The 19,339-nt window shown below is 68.4% G+C and overlaps 3 protein-coding genes across 11 annotated transcripts; 1 reads left to right on the forward strand and 2 right to left on the reverse strand.

The window, feature by feature from the left end:
- Positions 1 to 3,729: 3,729 nt before the first annotated feature.
- Positions 3,730 to 12,288, reverse strand: LCN12 (lipocalin 12). Of its 3 annotated transcripts, none has more exons than XM_068987812.1 (7): positions 11,218 to 12,288; positions 6,405 to 6,541; positions 5,390 to 5,581; positions 5,080 to 5,159; positions 4,897 to 5,000; positions 4,673 to 4,774; positions 3,730 to 3,830 (listed from the first exon to the last, which is right to left on the reverse strand). In XM_068987812.1, the coding sequence occupies exons 1-6, from the start codon at positions 11,332 to 11,334 to the stop codon at positions 4,676 to 4,678; spliced, it is 729 nt and encodes a 242-aa protein (XP_068843913.1). In that variant the 5' UTR covers positions 11,335 to 12,288; the 3' UTR covers positions 3,730 to 3,830; positions 4,673 to 4,675. The 3 variants fall into 3 exon arrangements, with proteins under 3 accessions (XP_068843913.1, XP_068843905.1, XP_068843898.1); XM_068987804.1 differs by having other exon boundaries at positions 4,884 to 5,000; XM_068987797.1 differs by lacking the exon at positions 11,218 to 12,288 and having other exon boundaries at positions 4,884 to 4,927; positions 5,080 to 6,071; positions 6,405 to 6,819.
- Positions 12,289 to 12,456: 168 nt separating this feature from the next.
- C8G (complement C8 gamma chain) lies at positions 12,457 to 14,433 on the reverse strand. 3 transcript variants are annotated; one of them, XM_068987823.1, is made up of 9 exons: positions 14,185 to 14,433; positions 14,006 to 14,104; positions 13,688 to 13,775; positions 13,467 to 13,603; positions 13,293 to 13,363; positions 13,118 to 13,225; positions 12,803 to 12,904; positions 12,679 to 12,717; positions 12,457 to 12,598 (listed from the first exon to the last, which is right to left on the reverse strand). In XM_068987823.1, the coding sequence occupies exons 1-9, from the start codon at positions 14,232 to 14,234 to the stop codon at positions 12,585 to 12,587; spliced, it is 708 nt and encodes a 235-aa protein (XP_068843924.1). In that variant the 5' UTR covers positions 14,235 to 14,433; the 3' UTR covers positions 12,457 to 12,584. The 3 variants fall into 3 exon arrangements, with proteins under 3 accessions (XP_068843924.1, XP_068843932.1, XP_068843938.1); XM_068987831.1 differs by having other exon boundaries at positions 13,992 to 14,104; XM_068987837.1 differs by lacking the exons at positions 14,006 to 14,104; positions 14,185 to 14,433 and having other exon boundaries at positions 13,688 to 13,981.
- Positions 14,108 to 18,950, forward strand: FBXW5 (F-box and WD repeat domain containing 5). Of its 5 annotated transcripts, none has more exons than XM_068987772.1 (9): positions 14,108 to 14,218; positions 15,738 to 15,953; positions 16,104 to 16,261; positions 16,525 to 16,699; positions 16,858 to 17,006; positions 17,079 to 17,496; positions 17,710 to 17,857; positions 17,929 to 18,141; positions 18,226 to 18,950. In XM_068987772.1, the coding sequence occupies exons 2-9, from the start codon at positions 15,761 to 15,763 to the stop codon at positions 18,467 to 18,469; spliced, it is 1,698 nt and encodes a 565-aa protein (XP_068843873.1). In that variant the 5' UTR covers positions 14,108 to 14,218; positions 15,738 to 15,760; the 3' UTR covers positions 18,470 to 18,950. The 5 variants fall into 5 exon arrangements, with proteins under 5 accessions (XP_068843873.1, XP_068843867.1, XP_068843880.1 ...); XM_068987766.1 differs by having other exon boundaries at positions 14,129 to 14,316; XM_068987779.1 differs by lacking the exon at positions 14,108 to 14,218 and adding an exon at positions 14,650 to 14,730.
- The last annotated feature ends 389 nt before the right edge of the window (positions 18,951 to 19,339 follow it).

Here is a 19,339-nt window from a genome sequence, read left to right on the forward strand (position 1 = left end):
CCGGGGCAGGAGGCATGAGAGCCTTGATCGCCTGCTCAGCAGCTGGTACCTCCTCCCCTGACCTCCTCCGGCATTTCCTAGGCTGGGATCTTGTGTCCGTTCCTGGGTGGCGGGCTCTGGGCTGGCCCTGTGTGGGGCTGCCGCGGGCCTCAGACCTCACAGCTAGTGCCCCCAGGTTACCAGGAACAAGAGCCGTGTGGGCACGTGTGCAGGGGGCACATGTGCGCCTGCATGTGCTGTGTGTGTGTGTGTGTGTGGTGTGCGTGTGACGTGTGTGCGGGAGGCCTGGGCAAGGCCAAGGAGGTGGAGGCCGTGTTTCAGCATCGCCCCAGCCCTCCCCCACCACAGCGGGGAACTGTGGCTTCCTCACCAGGGAAGGGGATGGGGGTCAGCCGCCCGTGGTCCCACCCTCTCCACACCCGCCGGCCCTGCAGTGGCAGGAGCCGTGTGCCCCCTCCCCAGCCCCCAGGCGTGAAGCTGTCCCTCTAGCTGCCCTGCCCTGCCCCCCATCACACGGTCAGACCCAGCAAGCCCAGTCGCAGACATGGGGCCTCAAAGGGTCCTGAGGCCTCAAAGGGTCCTGGGGCCTCAAAGGGTCCTGGGGCCTCAAGGGCCCTCTCTCCCTGGTGGGGGCTGCTCTCCCTGAAATGGTCCCCCAGGGGCTGGGGTGGTCTCTCCTGCGCCGGGGCAGTCACTGCGGCCACCCAGACCCAGACACAGCTCCGTCCTCCCAGTCATGTCTCCGCCCTCGGGGACCCCAGACCTGGGAGGAAACAGAGCTACACTGACCCTCGGGTTCCCGGACTCTACACCCCCAACGTCACGGCCACCGCTCAGCTGGGCCCGTGTGTCCACCCGGCCAGCAGGATTAGAAACCCACGACCGGGATTGGGGCCTGGTCTGGGCCCTCGCCCATGTCTGGCCCTGCTGGCAGGCGGCCACCACACTGCCCTGCCTGCAAGGGGGCTTGGTTGAGAGAACCGCAGGGCTGAGCCCCCCAGGGGGCTGGGGTCTTCTGACGCCTTCATGCCTCTAAAGGCTCAGGTGCCAGTGAGTGCATCCAGGGACAGGCCCCCGCTTTTTTTTACAGGGTTTCTGCTTGTCAGAAGGCAGAGGTGGGGTTCCAGGTGATACTGACCCGTCCTGGGGACAGGCTGGTACCGAGCCACCCAGAGCCGTCCCAGGGAGGGACGTCCAGCCAGCCTCAGAGAGAGGCAGCAGGTGGCATGGGCCAAGGGCGTGACCTGGACAGACGGCCAGTAGGACAGCCGTGGGAACACTCGGGCCAGCGGGGGTAGGGGGTGGGCGGCTGCAGTGACCCTGCGCAGCTACGCGACGACTTTAGCCAAAAGCAAGCCATCTGGGCCTGCCAGGCGGGGCCATTGCCCCACACCCTCCCATGGGGACAGGCAGAGAGACCCAGCCTGGAGGACAGGGCCTGGCGGGAGGGCGGGGCCAGGGAGGGGCGGGGCTGGGGACACCCTGCAGGCTCCGATCACTGATGGGCGGGGCATGGAGGGCGGGGCCATGGCGGGGCGGGGAGGGGCAGGCCGGAGGGCGGGGCTGCGGGACACCCCGAAGGCTCCCAGCGCTGCCGGTCACTCGTGGGCGGGGCCTGGCAGCTCAGAGTCAGAAACTGCTCTTCAGACGGTTAAACAGGCCCTTCTGTCTTCCCGCAGAGAAGGAAATGGCAACCCACTCCAGTGTTCTTGCCTGGAGAATCCCAGGGACGGGGGAGCCTGGTGGGCTGTCGTCTCTGGGGCAGAGTCGGACACGACTGAAGCGACTTAGTAGCAGCAGCAGCAGACTTTAAATATCAGAGAATGCGATGGCACCCACTGCAGTACTCTTGCCTGGAAAATCCCATGGATGGAGGAGCCTGGTGGGCTGCAGTCCATAGGGTCGCGAAGAGTGGGACACGACTGAGCGACTTCACTTTCACTTTTCACTTTCATGCACTGGAGAAGGAAATGGCAGCCCACTCCAGTGTTCTTGCCTGGAGAATCTCAGGGATGGAGCCTGGTGGGCTGCCGTCTATGGGATCTCTCAGAGTCGGACACGACTGAAGTGACTTATTTTTTTGTCTTCCCACGGAGATCAGCGGGGCAGCCACCGGCCAGACCACATCCTTCCAGCATCCGTCTCTGCCCAACCCCAGCTCAGTCCCCTCAGGACCAGAGCGCCTATCCACCCCCAACCCTCGCAGTGCTTCCAGGCCAGCTGACGGTGAAACTCAGGCCCACCCCACTGACCCGACAGGAGGGGCGTGCGGGTGGCCAGAGGTCTGGTGACTCTGCCAAGGGGTCGGGCAGCATCCTTGAACCTCAGTTTCCTCATCTGTGCAGAGGCACCAAGAGCACCCCCTGCCCCTCACAGAGCTGTGCAGGGTTAAGAAGAAGGCTGGGGGCCGAGCGGGGCCCCTCCTCTCTGCCTGCGCCTGGGGTCCGGACCCCACCCAGCTGCTGTCCCCTGCCTGGCCCGTGCCCCAGGCCAGCGAGGGCTTAGACCTGCCTCTTAAGGATGGCCCCTGTCCACGGAGAACACCATGGGTCAGCAGGGGAAGGAGAGAGGAAGGAACACGGCGGGGCAGAGAATAGACCACGGCGGAGGGTCCAGCCTGTGAACCACCACCCGGTGGCCAGTCCACAGAGGAGAGGCCCATCGTCACTCAGGAAGGATGCACCCCACAACCACAAGCCCTCGGTCAGAAACACAGCCACCCTCATGCCCACCTTCTCCACTCGTCCTCCCACCAGCCACCCACCTGCACACCTTGAGCCCTCTGCTCACCCCCCCTCCCTCCATCCGTCCATCCGCTCAGGGCCCGCCCCCTGCCCCAGCAGGCAGGTCTTCACTGCCTCCTCTGTGTCCGCTGCCTTTCGGGGTCTGGGACACAGCGGCGGGCAGAGCAGGCTTGTGTCTGGACAGCCTGAGCTGTTGGAGAGTCAGATGCACACAGAGATATCAAACCGTGACCACAGGAGTCCGTCACACGCTGGGCCCCTGGGGTCTATTACGGGGTCGATCTGGGTCATCGAGGAGGGCTTCCGTCCCAGAACCTGCCTGGTTTCTGCGACACCCTGCTCGGTGGACATGTCTGTGGGACCAGGCTCCACTGCCCAGGGATGCTGGAAGGGCTGCTTTCAGAGGAGTTTTAAACCAGCCCCACCCGGAGTTCTCCTGAGGGTAGATGCGCCTGGAGGCCAAGGTCAGGCACAGCAGGGGTCCCTCTGGATGCCTGTTGCCCTCTCCTGGGGCCAGTTCCACCCTGGCCCTGGGCGCACACTACACCTCCTGGGCGGGTAGATCTGGGGGTACACCGGGAGGAGACTCAGGAAGGGGCGGTGCCCTGGTGCTCAGACGGGTTGGTGTCCCGGCTGGCAGGTCTCTGTCCCGCAGTGTCCGTCCCCGCACCCTCAGCGGCAGGAGGCCCAGCTCCCCTTCCCCACCCTGGGGCCTCTGCGTCCGGTCCTCCGGGCCTTCTGGGGGCAGAGAGGGGCCTTTGAGGGCCCCCAGCAAGGAGCTGGAGGATGAGGGGCCTTGTCCTGGGAACCACCCAGTACCGCCCACAAGGACGTACAGACACACTCACGCCCTCGGGCGCACGCCCCTGGTGGGCAGGGGCTGGGCACGGGTGCTCCGAAAGCAGCCCCAACCCGGGTGCCTCCCCACCTGCCCCAAGGTCACGGTCGCTCACACTCCTAGGCCCCAGCACAGCGCGTTTATTTTATGCTGGGAGTGGAGGCGGGGAGAGCGGGGCAGTGAGGCCGGGTTTGGCAGGGGGTGAGGTGACTTCATCTTTCAGCAGTTGTCAGGCAGGACTGACCAGTCTGATGGAGAGACAGAGCCTCAGGATAGAGGCCAGAGGGGACTGGGGCAGAGCTGGGAGGGAAGCTGAGGCAGACACAGACGCACGCACACACGCACACCCTGACACACGTGCAGACACACGGACACACCGACATACGGGAACACACGTGCACACACACTGACACGTGCACACGTGTACACACAGCAAACACTGACACACTTGCACGCATGCGCGCACACGTGCGCACAGTCGCTTTCAGGAGGGAAAGGGGAAGAGGCAGGTGGGAGGGAGGGGGCAGGGCTGGGTGGGGGCCAAGGCACCTCGAGGGGCTGCCCTGCCACCAGCCTGACCTCCTGGGGGGGGAGTGCCCATGGGGCCAGACTCATTGCAGACCTCGGTGGCCAGGCATGGTGGGTGTGCGGTGGGCGTGCACGTGCTTGTGAGTGTGTACCCGAGGGCATCCTCCCTGTGCACATGTGTATGCATGTGTGCGTGTGTAAGTGGTATATGTTCAAGCATGTGGCTATCACGTGTAAGGGCAGAGGCAAGAAACTCAGGGGTGATGGGAGGGGCACCTGGCAGGGGGGGGGGCCTGGGGGAGGGGGACCCGGGTGGGAAGGGTTGACCTGGGTGTAGAGGGGTGACCTGGGGGAAGGGAGACCCTGGGGGAGGGGGTGGCCCGGGGGAAGGGGACCCAGGTGGGGAGAAGACCAAGGAGCAGTGAGACCCCCAGTACACACTCAGGCTGAACCCTGGGGTAGCTGGGACCCTACACTTGGGCCCCAAGTGTGGGCCGGGCTCCCGCAGGGCCCCACAGGGCTCCGAGGCCCCGGGCAGACCCCAGCCGGGGCAGAAGCCCACCTGTCAGGTCCGGGAAGATGATGTTGTCGTCCGAGAGGCCCTGAGCTCGGACCAGGCAGACGAACTTGTCCAGCAACTGAGTCTGAATGGCCCATATTCTGCCTGGGGGCCGAGGAGCACGGCCTGGCTTCAGCCACGAGGCGGGGGAGCACAGAATGGCCTCCCCGCCCCCCATCCACCCTGACCGGCCGCGCTGGGGTGAGGGGCTCACACAGCAGGCTGACCCTGAGGACCCACTGCAGGCCCGACTGCTTCCTGGAGAGCAGGAGGGCGAAGGATGCGTAGTCTGTGTCGTACACGTGGATCTCCTCGGGGTCCGCCCCGGGCTCTGGGGGTGCAGCCTCGTCAGGCCTCCCCACCAGCACCCACAGGCTGCCCCCTCCTCCCCCCGCCCCCCGCCCCCTCACCTCCACTGTGATCCACTGAGAACACCCCAGGCTGGGACTGAGAAATAAGCTCGTACGACCAGGTGATACAGCGCTGGCCCCTGGGGAGGGGGACAGGCAGGAAGAAGGTTCCAGAACCTGGCCAGGCCTTTCCCAGGGGCTGCCCCCAGGTGGACCCACCGGGAGGGCCCACTCACGAGCCCTACGCAGACCTGGGGCTTTGCCCTGTGGAGGGGGACCTCAGCCCTGGGAGCTCTGATGCCGTGTGGCCCACCCATCTGTGGCCTCGGTCTGGACCATCCGTTGACCATTCCTTGGCCTGGAATCAGACCTGAAAGGCACCCGAGGCGCACGCTCGAGGGACGGTGTTTCTGGGCCGTGACGTGCCTGGGAGAGCTCTGGGTGGGCCCTGGACTTGAGCTGGGAGGCAGGACCTGGTGCCCTGACCCTGCCAGGCAAACGCACTCGACTGACAGCAACGGCAGAGGGTTCCGGAGGTGGCGTTGGCACTGGGTCCCAGCCCCTGGAGGGATCAGGAGCGGGTAAGGATTTGGAGACTCCCCGCTGGGGTCTGGCGTGGCTGGGCCTGCACAGAGCCGGGGCAGGGGGCTGCTGTGTGCCCTGGTGCTGGCCTCCGGGCTTCCTGTCTCACGCCGGGATCCAAGGGCCCCAAGCAAAAGAGATCTCTGGGTGGGTGGGTGGGCAAGGAAGGCCACGGGACCTGCTGGAGGAGCTGCCCGGGTAAGGAAGCCTTGTGGCTTCCCCATCTCCAGGGGGGCTGTGCACCCCCAGGGGACCCCAGGGCTGCCCATCAAGCCTCCCCACTTCTCCCCAGCCAGTCATCCCGGCCGGTCCACCACAGTGCCTGTCGCCCTGGACAACACAGCAACAGGTCCAGGGGGATGGAGGACTCAGGAGGAGCCGATCAGACACCATGGCCAGGCCGGCCTGCATGTTTCTTCTGTTCTGGAATTTTGATCCTGAGGAGGTCAGTGTAAGCCACCATCTTATCCCTGTGAGGGGAGAACCTGCCTGAACGGAAGTCTAGGGCAGGCAGAGCTGAGAGGAGGAGAGGGACGGGGGTGAGGAGCCTCTGATCACAGTGTCTGAGATGCTGGATCCCGTGGAGCCTGGCATCCACCAGCCCCGGGCTCTCCTGAGTCTGTGATCTAGTCCGTGCCTCCCCTCTTTTGAAGACGGCCCCCCAGACCCGGGTGAGGTTGTTAGCAGCTCGTGCTGGACATCAAGTTAGGAGGAAGGCCCTGGGAGAGTGCGGCTGGAGCCCTCGGCGGAGCTGCCACGGAAGCATCGGCCTCTGAGGGTTTGGGCCCCAGCCCCTCACTCACCGGAACATGGCGTACGCCACTTCAAAGCGGTTGTTCTTGTTTAGCGTGAACGTCGCCGTGAAAGGGCTCAGCAGGGACCTGTCTGCTACCGTGTAGGTGTTGCCCGCCAGGCCGAGGACAAACCACTCTCCCTGGAACTGCAAGGGGCTGGGGGTAGGCAGGGGCCGGGCAATGGCTCCCGGTGTTCGTTCATGCCCGCAGGAGCCCGAGAGAGCCTGGGCCCAGCAGGGACTGTGACGCTGGCCCGGGGGCCTCTCTGTGCAGAGGGACTGAGACGTTCCCCACAACTCCGCAGGGGGAGGTGGGGACTACGGGGGAGTCTAGGGTTCTCTGCTGCTGGAGGCCAGGGGTCTCCATGGCAGGGGTGCCCAGAGAGCTGGCTTGGCTGACTCCTTGCACCCGGGCCTGGCGGGCACCTCCCGTCCCTTCCCGGCCCTAACCTTGCTGTCCTCGAAACTGTGCAGAATGGAGCTGGGGGCTGCCCGGGTGTGTGGTTTCTGGCCCTGGAGGGCTCTCGGCAGGTACAGAGCCACCCACAGAGCCACCCACAGGCCCATCCCAGCAGGGACGGGGCAGGACGCGCCACTGGTGCTGCTGACCCCAGGCTCGCCCACCTCTTTATCGGCCGGCTGGGCGGGCGCCCCTCCCTAGGGGTGTGACCCCACGACGTCCTCCTCAGAACCAGGCTGGGGGTGGGCTCCAGGGGCGGGGCCCAATCAGGCCCTGCCCACCAGAGATGGGGGCATCTGGGTCACAGCCTGGACAGCGTGGGAAGCCAATGGGGCAGGTGGGGTGCCCACTGGGTCCAACCCTCCCAGGGAGGCCCCCGAGCCAGCCTCCCGGGCTCGGCCGCCCCTTGCCTCCTCCGGGTGCCTCCCCACACTGGCCCAGCTGCACCAGGCAGAGGACAGAATGCTCTGTTCCAGGCGGGAGCCCAGGGGTCGGGGTCAAGGCCAGGGTGTTCTCACTCTGGAACAGGCAGGGTAGCAGGAGGCTCCACAGCCCTGAGGCCAAAGCGGGGCCAGAACAGGGCTGGGGGGACCTGGGTCACCGCTCGGGAGGCAGGCAGGGGAAGAGGGGGCAGGAAAGGCCGGCGGCAGTGGGGGGTGGCCCCACACGCTGGTCCTGGGGGCTGGAGGGCAGCTGTGGAGGGCATGGGTGGCCTCAGACACCCCTGGGGGAGGACAGAGCCGGGCACTGGGTGCTGGGCTCCGTCAGACATGGGAAGGACCTGTACTCGACCCCCGAGCTCGCCCTGGGCCACCTCCGCCCACCCTTGGCCTCCAGGCCCGAGGCTTCAGGCCTTGGCTCAGTCCCAGGCCGCCTCCTCTCCTCTGGGAAGGGCCTGGCCCTGGTTGGGTCCTTCCTCCCAGCTAGATGGGGCATGACGGGGGATCTGGGGGCCCTGCCTTGACCTCCCTGGGCCTGGCCGGTTAGCGCAGGTCTTCTGCTCAGGGACTCTGGCCTCAGTGAGCTGGTGGTCAACCTCCCAAAGGACCCATCATGCTCCGCCTAAGCCGGGGGGCAGCCCCAGCCCCTCTGAAAGCTCCTATCCTACGCCCCTGACCCCACCGGACCCTAAACCCTGCCAAGGCAGCACCTGGCCTCCCGGGCTGGGGGCACTCTGCCGCGCCAGGCCCAGTCATCCTGCCACCGCCAACGGGGCCCTCCGGGGAGACGGGGCCCTCCGGGGAGACGGGGCCCTCCGGGGAGACGGGGCGGCGGTCAGCAGCGTGTCAGAATGGGACAGCCCGCCCCTCAAGTGCTGTGTGACCATCGGGCCTTCCGTGGTCAGCTCCTGCAGCGGCGGCGGCGGCCAGGCGGGGCCTCCACCCCCAACCCAGGCCTGAGTCGAGCCCCAGGCCCAGGGCTCCCCCCGGCCCCCCCGGCCCCGTCCCCCCCCCCCAGGCTCTGTCCCCTCCAGGCCCTGCCCGCCCCCCACAGGGCCTGTCCCCTCCAGGCCCTGCCTGACCCCGCAGGCCCTGCCCGCCCCCCACAGGGCCTGTCCCCGCCGCAGGCCCTGTCCCCCCCCCCAGGCTCTGTCCCCTCCAGGCCCTGCCCGCCCCCCACAGGGCCTGTCCCCGCCGCAGGCCCTGTCCCCCCCCCAGGCTCTGTCCCCTCCAGGCCCTGCCCGCCCCCCACAGGGCCTGTCCCCTCCAGGCCCTGCCTGACCCCGCAGGCCCTGCCCGCCCCCCACAGGGCCTGTCCCCTCCAGGCCCTGCCCGCCCCCCACAGGCCCTGTCCCCCTGCAGGCCCTGTCCCCCTGCAGGCCCTGTCCCCCCACAGGCCCTGTCCCCCCACAGGCCCTGTCCCCCCCGCAGGCCCTGTCCCCTCCAGGCCCTGCCCGCCCCCCGCAGGCCCTGTCCCCCTGCAGGCCCTGTCCCCCTGCAGGCCCTGTCCCCCCACAGGCCCTGTCCCCCCCGCAGGCCCTGTCCCCTCCAGGCCCTGCCTGACCCCGCAGGCCCTGTCCCCCCACAGGCAGGGCGGCCTCCTCCACGTGTGGACCCAGCAGAGTAGGAACACTGCTGCAGGGCAGCGGGAAGGGTGCGTGAGCCCCCTGAAGCCCTCTCACAAGCTGGGGCACTTGGAGGCCCCTCTCCCCACACGCAAGGGCCTGGCCCACCGTCCACCGGAGCTCCTCGGGGGCAGGGGCAGCAGGTGCCCACCAGGAAGCACCAAGCACAGGGCGTGCCCTGGTGGCCCAGTGGTTCGAACTCCCGGCTTTCACTGCCACGGCCCAGGTTCAGTCCCTGGTCTGGGAACTCCCCCCAGCTGCGTGGCCAGAAAACGCAGAGCGCCCGCTGGTGTCCCAGCCTCTGTGGGAGCGCGGCACTGGAGGCCGGGGCGCCGCAGCCTCATCCCTGTGGGGCTGGGGGGTCTGAGTCAGGCATGCACGGCCCTTCCAGGCTCCCTGACCAAGACTGCCAGTCAAAGTTCCCTACGTTTTTCAAGGTTTCTCTTCCTGATAAGATTCTCCAGGCAAGAGTGCTAGGGTGTGTTGCCATGCCCTGCTCCGGGGGAGCCTCCCCCACCCCAGGCCTGAGCCGCAGGTTCTTTGCCACCCCCGGGAAGCCCGATAAAAAGCCAACTCTTACGATTAAAAGGCAAAGCTCAACCATAATTGATAAACACCTTTACACAAAACGACTCAGGGCTCCCCAAGTGGCGCGGTGGTGAAGACTCCACCTGCCGTTGTAGACGTGGGTCTGACTCCTTGGTCGAGAAGGCCCCCTGAAGAAGGAAATGGCAACCCACTCCACCACTCTTGCCTGGAAAATACCAGGGGCAGAGGAGCCTGGAGGGCTGCAGTCCGTGGGGCTGCGCGTGTCCGCAGTCGGACGGGACTGAGGGTGCGCGTAAAAACGACTCGTCTAGAGCGACTGTCGCGACTGGATTCTGCAAACAGTTCTTTAAAAAGCGTATTTGGCTATGCTGGGTCTCGTGGCCACCAGGATCTTCAGTTTTCACTGAGGCACGAGGGATCTTTAGTCTCAGCGTGTGGGATCTGGTCCTCCGACCCGGGATCGAACCTGGGCCTCCTATGTTGGGAGCAGTCTTAGCCACCGGAGCACCAGGAAAGCCCCTAGTTTTTTAAACTTTAGAGGAGGAGAAGGGGGCGATAGAGGAGGAAATGGCTAGAGGGCGTCACGGACTCGAAGGCCACGAGCTGGAGCAAGCTCCGGGAGATGGCGGACAGGGAGGCCTGGTATGCCGCGGTCCGTGGGGTCGTAAAAAGTCGGGCACGACTGAGCGCGCCTAAAGATGACTCACCCAGAAGTACAGTTGCTGCACCTTGCAAGCGCAGCCAGAGCTCATCACACGTTTTAGTGAAAACAAAATACAGTGTGGTTGCAGCACTCGCTCCGGTGTCCCCGGCCCTCAGCTCCGTGTAACAGCTGGGGCTGGGCTGGGCTGCCCTCGAGAGGTCCTGGCGCAGCCCCCGGACCCCCAGCCCTGCTGGAAGCACCCTTCCTTGCCCAGAAGCCCGAAGAGGCTCTTGGGAGCCTGGCCTCCTGCCCGCTTCCACCCACATTCAGGGCAGAGACCCTCCTTCCTGCCTGAGCACGTGCAGCCAGGCCTGCGGGGGCCTCTGGGCACTGCCAGCCCGGAGCCGCAGCCCGGGTGACGAGGTGCCCAGCTTGGCAGGGTCGTTGCCTTTCCCCTTTCCACCAGCCCCATCTGCCTGCCCAGCTGGGAGTCTAGCACCAAGGGACATGGTCCCTGCCCACTGTGGACACTGGGCCCTGCAGGTCTGTGGGCTCCTCCCAGCAACCGCACCCCCTGCCCAGGTCTGGACGGATCCGCAGGGGGAGGAGGGAGGTGGGCACGCGGAGGTGGGCCCAGGGGTCTCCGACACTGCTCTCCAGGGACCAGATGGAGGTCCCTCCTGTTCGTGGCCTGCAGCTCACCCAGGGTGCCTGGCCTCCCTGCAGCCCAGGTGGGGAGGCGGGGGGGCGTCCACCTCACTGCGCCCACTCTACTTCTCCAGTGTCGGGGAGTGGCTGGCCCTGGACTTCGGCTCCCAGGGGCAGGGGCCTGGCACGCAGTGGCCACTGGGCAGACACTGAGCCTCCCTGGACCAGGCGGCTTTGGCCAAGCTGAGGCCCACTCCCTGACCTCCTGCCCCGGCCTGGCCCCAGCCTGGGGGTTGCCATTTGCCCTCAAGCCTCCCCAAGTCCTCTTGAGGGGGACTGCCCCTCCTCCTCATGGGGGGGCACAGTGGGACGGGGTAGGCTGGGCAGTGTGTGTCAGGCACAGCTGTCTGCAATGCCCCAGGGACGACTAGCAGCCATCACATGGGCCAGGCTCTCACCTGCCATGGGGTGCTGTGCGGGGAAGAAAGCCAGCCTCCTGCGGGGGTGGGGCGGGGGTCTGGGGGCCCATCAGAGCACGGGCGGGCGGGCCTGGGGCAGCTGGAACTGGCCCACATCCTCCGCGGCTTCACAGGATGGGCCAGGGGGCAAGCTCTCACCGGTGGGCCCGGAGCTGGGCGCCCCCCGCCACCAGTAGGCCTGGCAGGGGTGGGGCAGAGGCCCCATCGAGCTCCTGCCCTTCTGTCTCTGCTTCTCGGGGGTCCGCACCACGGGTTTTTTCTTTGGTGTCCTCTCCGCCGTCAGGGACATGGGTGAGGGTCCCGGGAAGCTTCCCAGGACCCACATGTGTGGAGGGTGCCGGGAGAGGCCCCGTCCCCACACTTGACCTTCTGCCAACAGCCTGTGGTCGCACGGAGGAGCCCCTCCAGGCAGAGGCTGGGGGGCGTCCCCAGACCTCAGGGCTCTCACCTTCCAGAAAGTTCTCCCCTACAGACCAGAGATCATCTCATGGTCCCTCGTGGCTGGTAACCTCGGGCAAACCCTGGGTGTGGGCTCCTGGGGGCCACCCCATCTGTCCTGAGCCCCTCCCCCGGGCACTCTGGGCCCCATGCCGGCCCACCCATGTGGTCTCCCCCAGGGGTGCCTGCTGCTTGCCGCCACGCACAGACTCGCCCCTGGGGGCAGTCCTGTGCCCTGCTGGCCTGGTCCACCCCTGGAGCGGCCGTGAGGGCCACGCAGCCTCCCAGCTGCCCCAGATGGGCTCCAGACCCGGGAAGTTGGGGGGGGGGGGTTTCCCTGCCTGCTCCCCTGAAGCCACGTGCTCTTCCCCAGGGGCCCTTTCTGCCTCAGCCACGGGTCCCTGGGGCTCTGGGCCCTGCCTCCCAGAAGGGATCTCAGGAGGAGGCAAGCAGGAGCCCTGCAGGGAGGGCTCTGGAGAAGGCCGGGGTGTCTGACCAGCAGGACGGCCCAGCGGGGTCACGGGGTAGGCCTGCTCAGAGCCAGGGAGCAGGAAAGACACGTGCCAACACAGCTCGGGGGCCAGAGCAGGGGACACTGGGGTCCGAGGGCAGGGTGCCAGGTGCCCTAGGCCATGGCCAGGAGCCGTTCCCCTCCCCCACCACCCTGGGGAGGGCTCGGCACCAGGAGGTGGGCCCCCGCCCTCCAGCCCATCAGGGAAGCAGAACAGGTGGGCAGACGCCCCGGCGGGGTTCCGTCGTGGAAAGGAAGAGGCAGCAGCTGAGGCTGCAGCGTTTAATGAGAGCCCACGGAGCTCCCGGGGGAGGGGCAGCTTCCGGGGGGCAGTGGACGAGGGGTGGCAGGTCCAGCTCCGGGCCGGCTCCTTCCTTGCACAGGGCAGCCGCCCGCCTCACCTCCGCACTTCTGCAGCACAGACGCGTCTCAGCCAGGACGGGGCCCTGGGCACCTCCCCCCCACACTGCCCGCTGGAGCTGCCCGCTCACCGTCCAGGGTGTGGAACTGGTCCGCGGCCTCGCAGAAACCTGGGGGCCAGGCCAGGGGTCAGGGGCAGCCGGGGGTAGGGGCGGGCGGCAAGCCGGGGGGACACGCGCAGGGAGGGACACTCACCGTACTTGGGGAAAAACAGGGTGTGGTCCTCGGTCAGGTTGGCCCCCTGGACCCGCTGCTCAAACACACTCAGGAAGGAATCGCCCACGGGCAGCGAGCGGACTGTGTGCGGGACACAAGGGCTCCTGGGCACCCAGGGGGCGGGGCCTGCAGGGCGCTCTGGGGGCTGCAATCCGCCCCTGCTCCCCCACTGCCCTGTCCCGTTTTGGCCCCACATTTGGGCCGGAGGGCAGGGGCAGCGAGGAGGGAGGAGAGGGCCCACCCAGCCCACCCAGCAGCCCTGCGGGCAGGCAGATCCAGGCCCCCGGGACGTACCGTACAGCTTCACTGACAGCTGCCGCGCCCGCTCCAGGTACAAGACTGCGAAGCCGCGGTAGTCCGTGTCCCCGACGACCACGTCCACCGGCCCGCGGGCGCCCCGGGCTGTGGGGAGCCGGTGGGTCAGCCCCACCGTCAGCGCCGTGCCCGCCCCCAGCAGCCACCGCCTCACCTTGGAGCAGGAAGCGCCCCGGGCGTCCCGTGTCTCCGTACAGCTGCCGCACTGCCCAGCAGATTCCATCCCTGGGGGCACGGCCGGCTTGGGAGGATGCCCAGCATGCTGGGGCACCCCGACCCGGGTGAGGCCGCAGCTGAGGGGGGCTCAGGGGTCCTCGCTGGGACTCACAGCTTTCGGAAGGTGCTGACAGTCATGGCTGAGCCCTGAGGGGCCGCGTGCAGAGTGGTGGCCTCAGCCCGATGGCCCTGCTCCTGCAGGTGGCGACACGGGGAGGCCACGGCCACCAGGAGCCAGGTCCCTGCGAACTAGGGAGGAGGCCGCGTGAGGGCATGCAGGGATGGGGGCGTCAGAGCCGGGTGGGCCCCTGCCCCACCTCGGCCCAGCTCTACCTGCTGGGCGTCAAAGTTGGCCTTGGGCTGGATGGTGCTGATAGGGGATGGGGGCCGCGGGGGTCTCCGTGCCCGCTGACCCAGGGAGCTGCTGGCCAGGAGCAGAGTCAAGAGGGCGGCAATCCTGGGGGTCAGCATGGCGATGGCAGGGACAGGGCAGGACGGCCACGTCCCGGGTCGGAGTCCGCTGTCGGCTGCTGCCCAGCAGCCCCGCCCAGGAAGTCTGCCCACGCTCCCGCAGCCAGAAACCCCTGCCCTGGGCCAGACAACCCCCCACTCAGGCTGCTGGCGAACTCAGCCTCACCCCGGACATCTGACCTCGGTCCTGCGCTTCCTGGCAGGGGCCCGTCGCCATGTCCGGTGTCCAAAGTCAAAGTTGACCTCTGGTCCTTGTCCACGGGGTGGCTCTGAGTCCACCTGCAACGCGGGAGAACCGGGTTGGAACCCTGGGTCGGGAAGATCCCCTGGAGGAGGAAGAGGCGAACCAGGATTCTTGCCTGGAGACACTCCATGAAAGGACAGAGGAGCCTGGTGGGCTGCAGTTCATGGGGGTCGCAGAGTCGGACACGACTGAGCGACCTTCCCTTTTTTTCCCGGTGATTTCCACTGCGGCGGGGGCTCACCCCTTTGTACGTTCATCTCCCCACCGCGGAGCGAGGGCCTGTGAGGCCGCGGAACGCCGGAGCTCGGTCTCGAACCCGCGACCCTGAGCCGCGCCCGCAGCCCTGCCCACGGGCCTGGCGCACGGCCGCCGCCCCTCCCGGCCGCCAGGGGCGATGTGCCAGGGGCGGCCGGGCGCGCACGGGCACGAGGAGGCGCGGCCCGGGCCGCGGGGCCCTGACGCGCAGGCGCAGTACCGGCCGACGCGGGCTGCGGCGCTCGGCCGGCGACGGTCATCGATGCCTCGGGGCTCGCGGCATCAGCCTGGCGGCCTCCATCATAGAGACGCGGCGGCCGGAGCGTCGACGGAGGGCGGAAGAGGGTCCGTGGGCTGAGGCCGGGCGCCGGGGCGGGGGCCGCGCATCCGGGCGGAGGCGGCCGCGGTGAGTGCGCCGGCCCGGGGAACGTCGTCACGGCGGCGTCCGGACCGCGGCCCGGGCCCTCACGGCCTAGCCCGGAGAGCGTCGTCACCCCGCCCCGACCCCTGGCCCGGCCCCCCACCTCCCCGGACGCGTCCTTGGCCAATGAATGAATCGCCGAGGCCGCCGGGACCGGGGTCGGGGCCGGGGGGGGGGGGGGGGGGCCCGAGCCACGGCCCCGCCCCCCGCGGCCCCTCGGAGGGAGGGTGGGGGGCGCTGGGCGGCCCCGCCCCCGCCCCGCCCCGCCCCGCCGCCGGCTCGCCCGGCTGCGTCCGCGCTGGCCTGTGGCCAACTGGCAGGGGTCCCCCAGGCCAGAGGGCAGAGGTCAGGGCCGGTTGGTGTTCCTGGCGGCGTCTGGGACGGGCGGCCGGGCCGGCCCTCGTCCCGCCGGCCCGGAGGCTCTCCTGGGAAGGACCTCTATCCCATGCTGACCGCTGCGAAGCCTGGGGCAGCAAGGTCAGAGATTGTGTGCAGGGGTCACCGACCCTTCCCTTCTGGGCCTCGGAGCGGTCACCAGCTCTGGCAACCAATATCTCCCCGGGCCCCTATGAGGGGGAAGTCAGAGGGCCCCACCCAGAAAGCCTGTCCTCCTGAGGAGAGGAACTTTTGGGATGACGGTCCCCCGAGCCCATGGCAACTCCAGCTCCAGCTGGACCAGGCCGGGAAGCTGCGCGTTCAGGGAATCACTGGGCCTTGTGGGACCTCAGGAGTGCAAGGTCCGAGGAGCACGGCTGTCTAGGGGGGCTTGGGGAAGCTCTTGGCTCCTTGGCTGTGCAGGCAGTGGCAGCCGGCCCTCCGCACATGCTCAGTCCAGTGGAATGCCCAGCAGGGCAGTTGGTGGGGCAGGAGGAGCACCCGCTGGGCTGGCTCGGCTCCGCTCAGCCCCGGGCTCCTGTGCCTCTCTCCTTGGGCCTGGGGGCCAGTGTCTTCCCTGGTCCCACTGGCAGCCAAGGGGCCTGTGTGTGTTTCAGGGCCGCCTGGGCAGAATGTCACGATGGACGAGGGGGGCTCACCCCTGCTTCCAGACAGCCTGGTTTACCAGATCTTCCTGAGCCTGGGCCCGGCCGACGTGCTGGCTGCCGGGCTGGTGTGCCGCCAGTGGCAGGCCGTGTCCAGGGACGAGTTCCTGTGGAGGGAGCAGTTCTACCGCTACTTCCAGGTGGCCCGAGATGTGCCCCGGCACCCAGGTCAGCACCAGCCCTCAGCTGGCTGGGGACGGCCAGGCTGGGCCTCCCAGCACTGGGCCTGGGAGCGGGGCCAGAGGGTGGGCAGGGCGGCCCCCGGCTGCCAGGGCCCGGGCTCCGAGGCCCGAGGCCCCAGCGTGACCCTCCCCACAGCGGCCACGTCCTGGTTCGAGGAGTTCCGCCGCCTCTATGACGCAGTGCCCTGCGTGGAGGTGCAGACGCTCCGGGAGCACTCCGACCAGGTCCTGCACCTCAGCTTCTCTCACTCGGGCTACCAGTTTGCTTCCTGCTCCAAGGACTGCACGGTGAAGGTGAGGGCGGGGGCCCCAGGGGGAGGTTAGGGCTGACAGTGGCCCCCGGAGAGGGTCGGAACCTGGACAACCACCCGGGCTGGGAGGCCGGGGCTGGGCGGCCCTAACTGCCTACAAGACGAGCAGAGGGCCCTGTGCGCAGCTGCGCCAGAGCAGGCCGGAGCCCCACGCACTCAGGCCTCGGGTGGTCTGAAGGCCAGAGACGAGGGACCCCGCCCGACGGCAGGCTCACCAGGCATGCCTGCTGGGCGCCCCCCGCGCAGATTTGGAACAACGACCTGACCATCTCGCTGCTGCACAGCGCGGACATGCGGCCCTACAATTGGAGCTACGCCCAGTTCTCCCAGTTTAACCAGGACGACTCGCTGCTGCTGGCGTCCGGGGTGTTCCTGGGGCCCCACAGCTCCTCCTCAGGAGAGATCGCGGTCATCAGCCTAGGTGAGAGAGGGCTGGGGGCGGGCGGCCCGACCGCCTGGCCCCTAACGCCCCGCCCCTGCAGCCCCTGCCCGCCCCGCCCCTAACGTCCCACCCTCCGCCCAGACACCTACGCCCCACCCGTCCAGCCCCCGCCCGCCCCTTCCTGCTGCTCCCCCCAGACACCTTTGCTCTGCTATCCCGGGTTCGAAACAAGCCCTACGACGTGTTCGGCTGCTGGCTCACGGACACCAGCTTGATCTCGGGAAACCTGCACCGCATCGGGGACATCACGTCCTGCTCGGTGCTCTGGCTCAACAACGCCTTCCAGGTGCGCGCGGGGGGCCCTGCGGCCGGCACGGCCTCCCGCAGCCCGCGCCTACCTCCGCACTCCCGCCCCCAGGACGTGGAGTCGGAGAACGTGAACGTGGTAAAGCGGCTCTTCAAGATCCAGAACCTCAACGCCAGCACCATCCGCACCGTCATGGTGGCCGACTGCAGCCGCTTCGACAGCCCCGACCTCCTGCTGGACGCCGGCGCCCCCGGCACAGATTCCAGCCGTGTCTTCGACCTGGGCAGCGACGGCGAGGACGAGGAGAGCGACCCGGGCCCGGCCCGCGCCAAGGGCCTGCGGCGCCTCCTGGACGGGCTCCTGGAGGGCCGGGCACAGCCGCCGCTGCCGGAGAGCAAGCTGGAGACTAAGGTGGCCGAGCTGCTGGCCCAGGGCCACACCAAGCCCCCCGAGCAGGGCAGGGCTGCCGCCGGGAGCAAGCTCCTCATCTTCACCACCGGCTGCCTCACCTACTCGCCGCACCAGATCGGTGAGGGCCCTGGGGCGGGTCTGTCTGTAGGCAAAGTCCGTTCCTCCGCTTGTCTGGGGTTGGGGGGGCGGGGCACGCTGTAGTCCAGCACTGCCCCCCACTCACCCCTGGGCAGGCACACGTTCAGCTCTGGGGGTGCAGGGCAGGCAGCACCCCAGCCATCTGGGAACTGCCAGGCACTGAGGCGCCGCCCCCACCCCCGCCCTCCTGCAGGCATCAAGCAGATCCTACCGCACCAGATGACCACAGCCGGGCCCGTGCTGGGCGAGGGCCGGGGCTCCGACGCCTTCTTCGATGCGCTGGACCACGTCATCGACGTGCATGGACACATCATCGGCATGGGCCTGTCCCCTGACAACAGGTGGGCCTCTGTGGGCGGCCCGGGGGCGGGCAGCGCTCCGTGGGCGCACACTGAGTCGTGTGCCGGCGCAGGTACCTGTACGTGAACAGCCGCGCCTGGCCCAGCGGCTCCGTGGTGGCCGACCCCATGCAGCCGCCACCCATCGCCGAGGAGATCGACCTGCTGGTTTTTGATCTCAAGACCATGCGGGAGGTAAAGCGGGCTCTGCGCGCGCACCGCGCCTACACGCCCAACGACGAGTGCTTCTTCATCTTCCTGGACGTCAGCAGGGACTTCGTGGCCAGGTGGCAGGGTGATGCCGAGGCGGGCCGAGGCGGGCCGGGGCGGGCCGGGGCGGGCCGGGGCTCACCGCACTGTCTGCTCGCCAGTGGGGCCGAGGACCGCCACGGCTACATCTGGGACCGCCACTACAACATCTGCCTGGCCAAGCTGCGGCACGAGGATGTGGTCAACTCGGTGGTCTTCAGCCCCCAGGAGCAAGAGCTCCTGCTGACGGCCAGCGACGACGCCACCATCAAAGCCTGGCGCTCGCCACGCACCGTGCGCGTCCTCCAGGCCCCGCGCCTGCGCCCACGCCCCTTCTTCTCCTGGTTCCCCAGCCAGAAGCGCTGAGGCGCCGGGCCCGCCGAGCACGCCCGGGGCCCTTTCCCAGGGCTGAGCGCCGCCCAGACTGCACAGGGGCAGAGCAGCTCGCCACAGGAATGCCTTAGGAAGGGGGCCGGGAGGCCGCAGGGAGCGCGGCCTGGCCCCCACCACGCTCGCGCACACACACTGCCTCCCACAGCTGTGCTGCTCAGCGCCGGGCAGCCAGGGTCACCTCTGACTGGCCCGGGGTGCACAGGACACTGGGTCCCCCGCCCCTCACCCACCCCTTTCCCCTGGGCCTGGGCCCTGGGCCCGTCAGCACCACGTGTCCCCTGGCAGCCCCTGTGGGGCCTGGCACTGTTCATGGCCCAGCCTTGCCCAGGGAGCCGGGGCCCCCTCCTCTGGGAGCTGCCCAGCATCAGGGCTGCAAGGCAGTCAGGCCGTCATGAGCCCAGGGGACCTGCATGTCACTGGTCACCTGTTCAGGGTCTGAATAAACAGCTGGCAGGAGCGCAGCACTGACCAGCCTCTGTGCAGGGAGGGGTGTGGCGTCTACTCGGGCCCTTGGTGTACTTGCTGGATGGGGTGGGGGGCCCCAGGTCACTTGCTGGAGCTGCCCTGAGCCGGCCAGCGGGGACTCAAGTGTGCGTCCCCAGCTGTAGCCCCCACCGCGTCTAAACAAGGCCCCCGGCACCGACTCCTGAACAGGTCCACTGTGTGCCCGCTCCCTGCCAGTAGGGGGCACAGGAGGAGTCTGACGGCAGGCGGGCGGGCCAGCCGGTTGGGAAACCGGAGCTCTGCCTGCCTGGGCGCCTGTGGAGCCGCCGGCTCAGGGCTTGGAGTCCTCAAGGGGGCCTTGGCTGGGGCAGCGGCTGAGCCCTGTGGCGCCTGGCACGT

This window comes from Capricornis sumatraensis, chromosome 1 (assembly GCF_032405125.1).
Source record: "Capricornis sumatraensis isolate serow.1 chromosome 1, serow.2, whole genome shotgun sequence".
NCBI lineage: Eukaryota > Metazoa > Chordata > Mammalia > Artiodactyla > Bovidae > Capricornis > Capricornis sumatraensis.

Bases quoted from the DNA above. Each gene is read 5' to 3' on its own strand.
- LCN12 (XM_068987797.1), bottom strand. From the start codon at position 5,870: ATGGGCAGCCCTGGGGTCCCCTGGGGGTGCACAGCCCCCCTGGAGATG. The intron at 4,775-4,883 runs GTGAGCCCCTCA...CTCGGCCCCCAG, and splicing joins CCTCAGGGTCAGCCTGCTGT to GCAGAATATGGGCCATTCAG. The intron at 3,831-4,672 runs GTGGGCTTCTGC...TCTCTCCATCAG, and splicing joins CATCTTCCCGGACCTGACAG to ACTGGTCAGTCCTGCCTGAC.
- FBXW5 (XM_068987772.1), top strand. From the start codon at position 15,761: ATGGACGAGGGGGGCTCACCCCTGCTTCCAGACAGCCTGGTTTACCAG. The intron at 16,700-16,857 runs GTGAGAGAGGGC...TGCTCCCCCCAG, and splicing joins GATCGCGGTCATCAGCCTAG to ACACCTTTGCTCTGCTATCC. The intron at 18,142-18,225 runs GTGGCAGGGTGA...TCTGCTCGCCAG, and splicing joins AGCAGGGACTTCGTGGCCAG to TGGGGCCGAGGACCGCCACG.
- C8G (XM_068987823.1), bottom strand. From the start codon at position 14,234: ATGAACTGCAGCCCACCAGGCTCCTCTGTCCTTTCATGGAGTGTCTCC. The intron at 13,226-13,292 runs GTGAGGCGGTGG...GGCTCCCCACAG, and splicing joins GGGGCGCTTCCTGCTCCAAG to CCCGGGGCGCCCGCGGGCCG. The intron at 12,718-12,802 runs GTGAGTGTCCCT...CCTGGCCCCCAG, and splicing joins CCTGTTTTTCCCCAAGTACG to GTTTCTGCGAGGCCGCGGAC.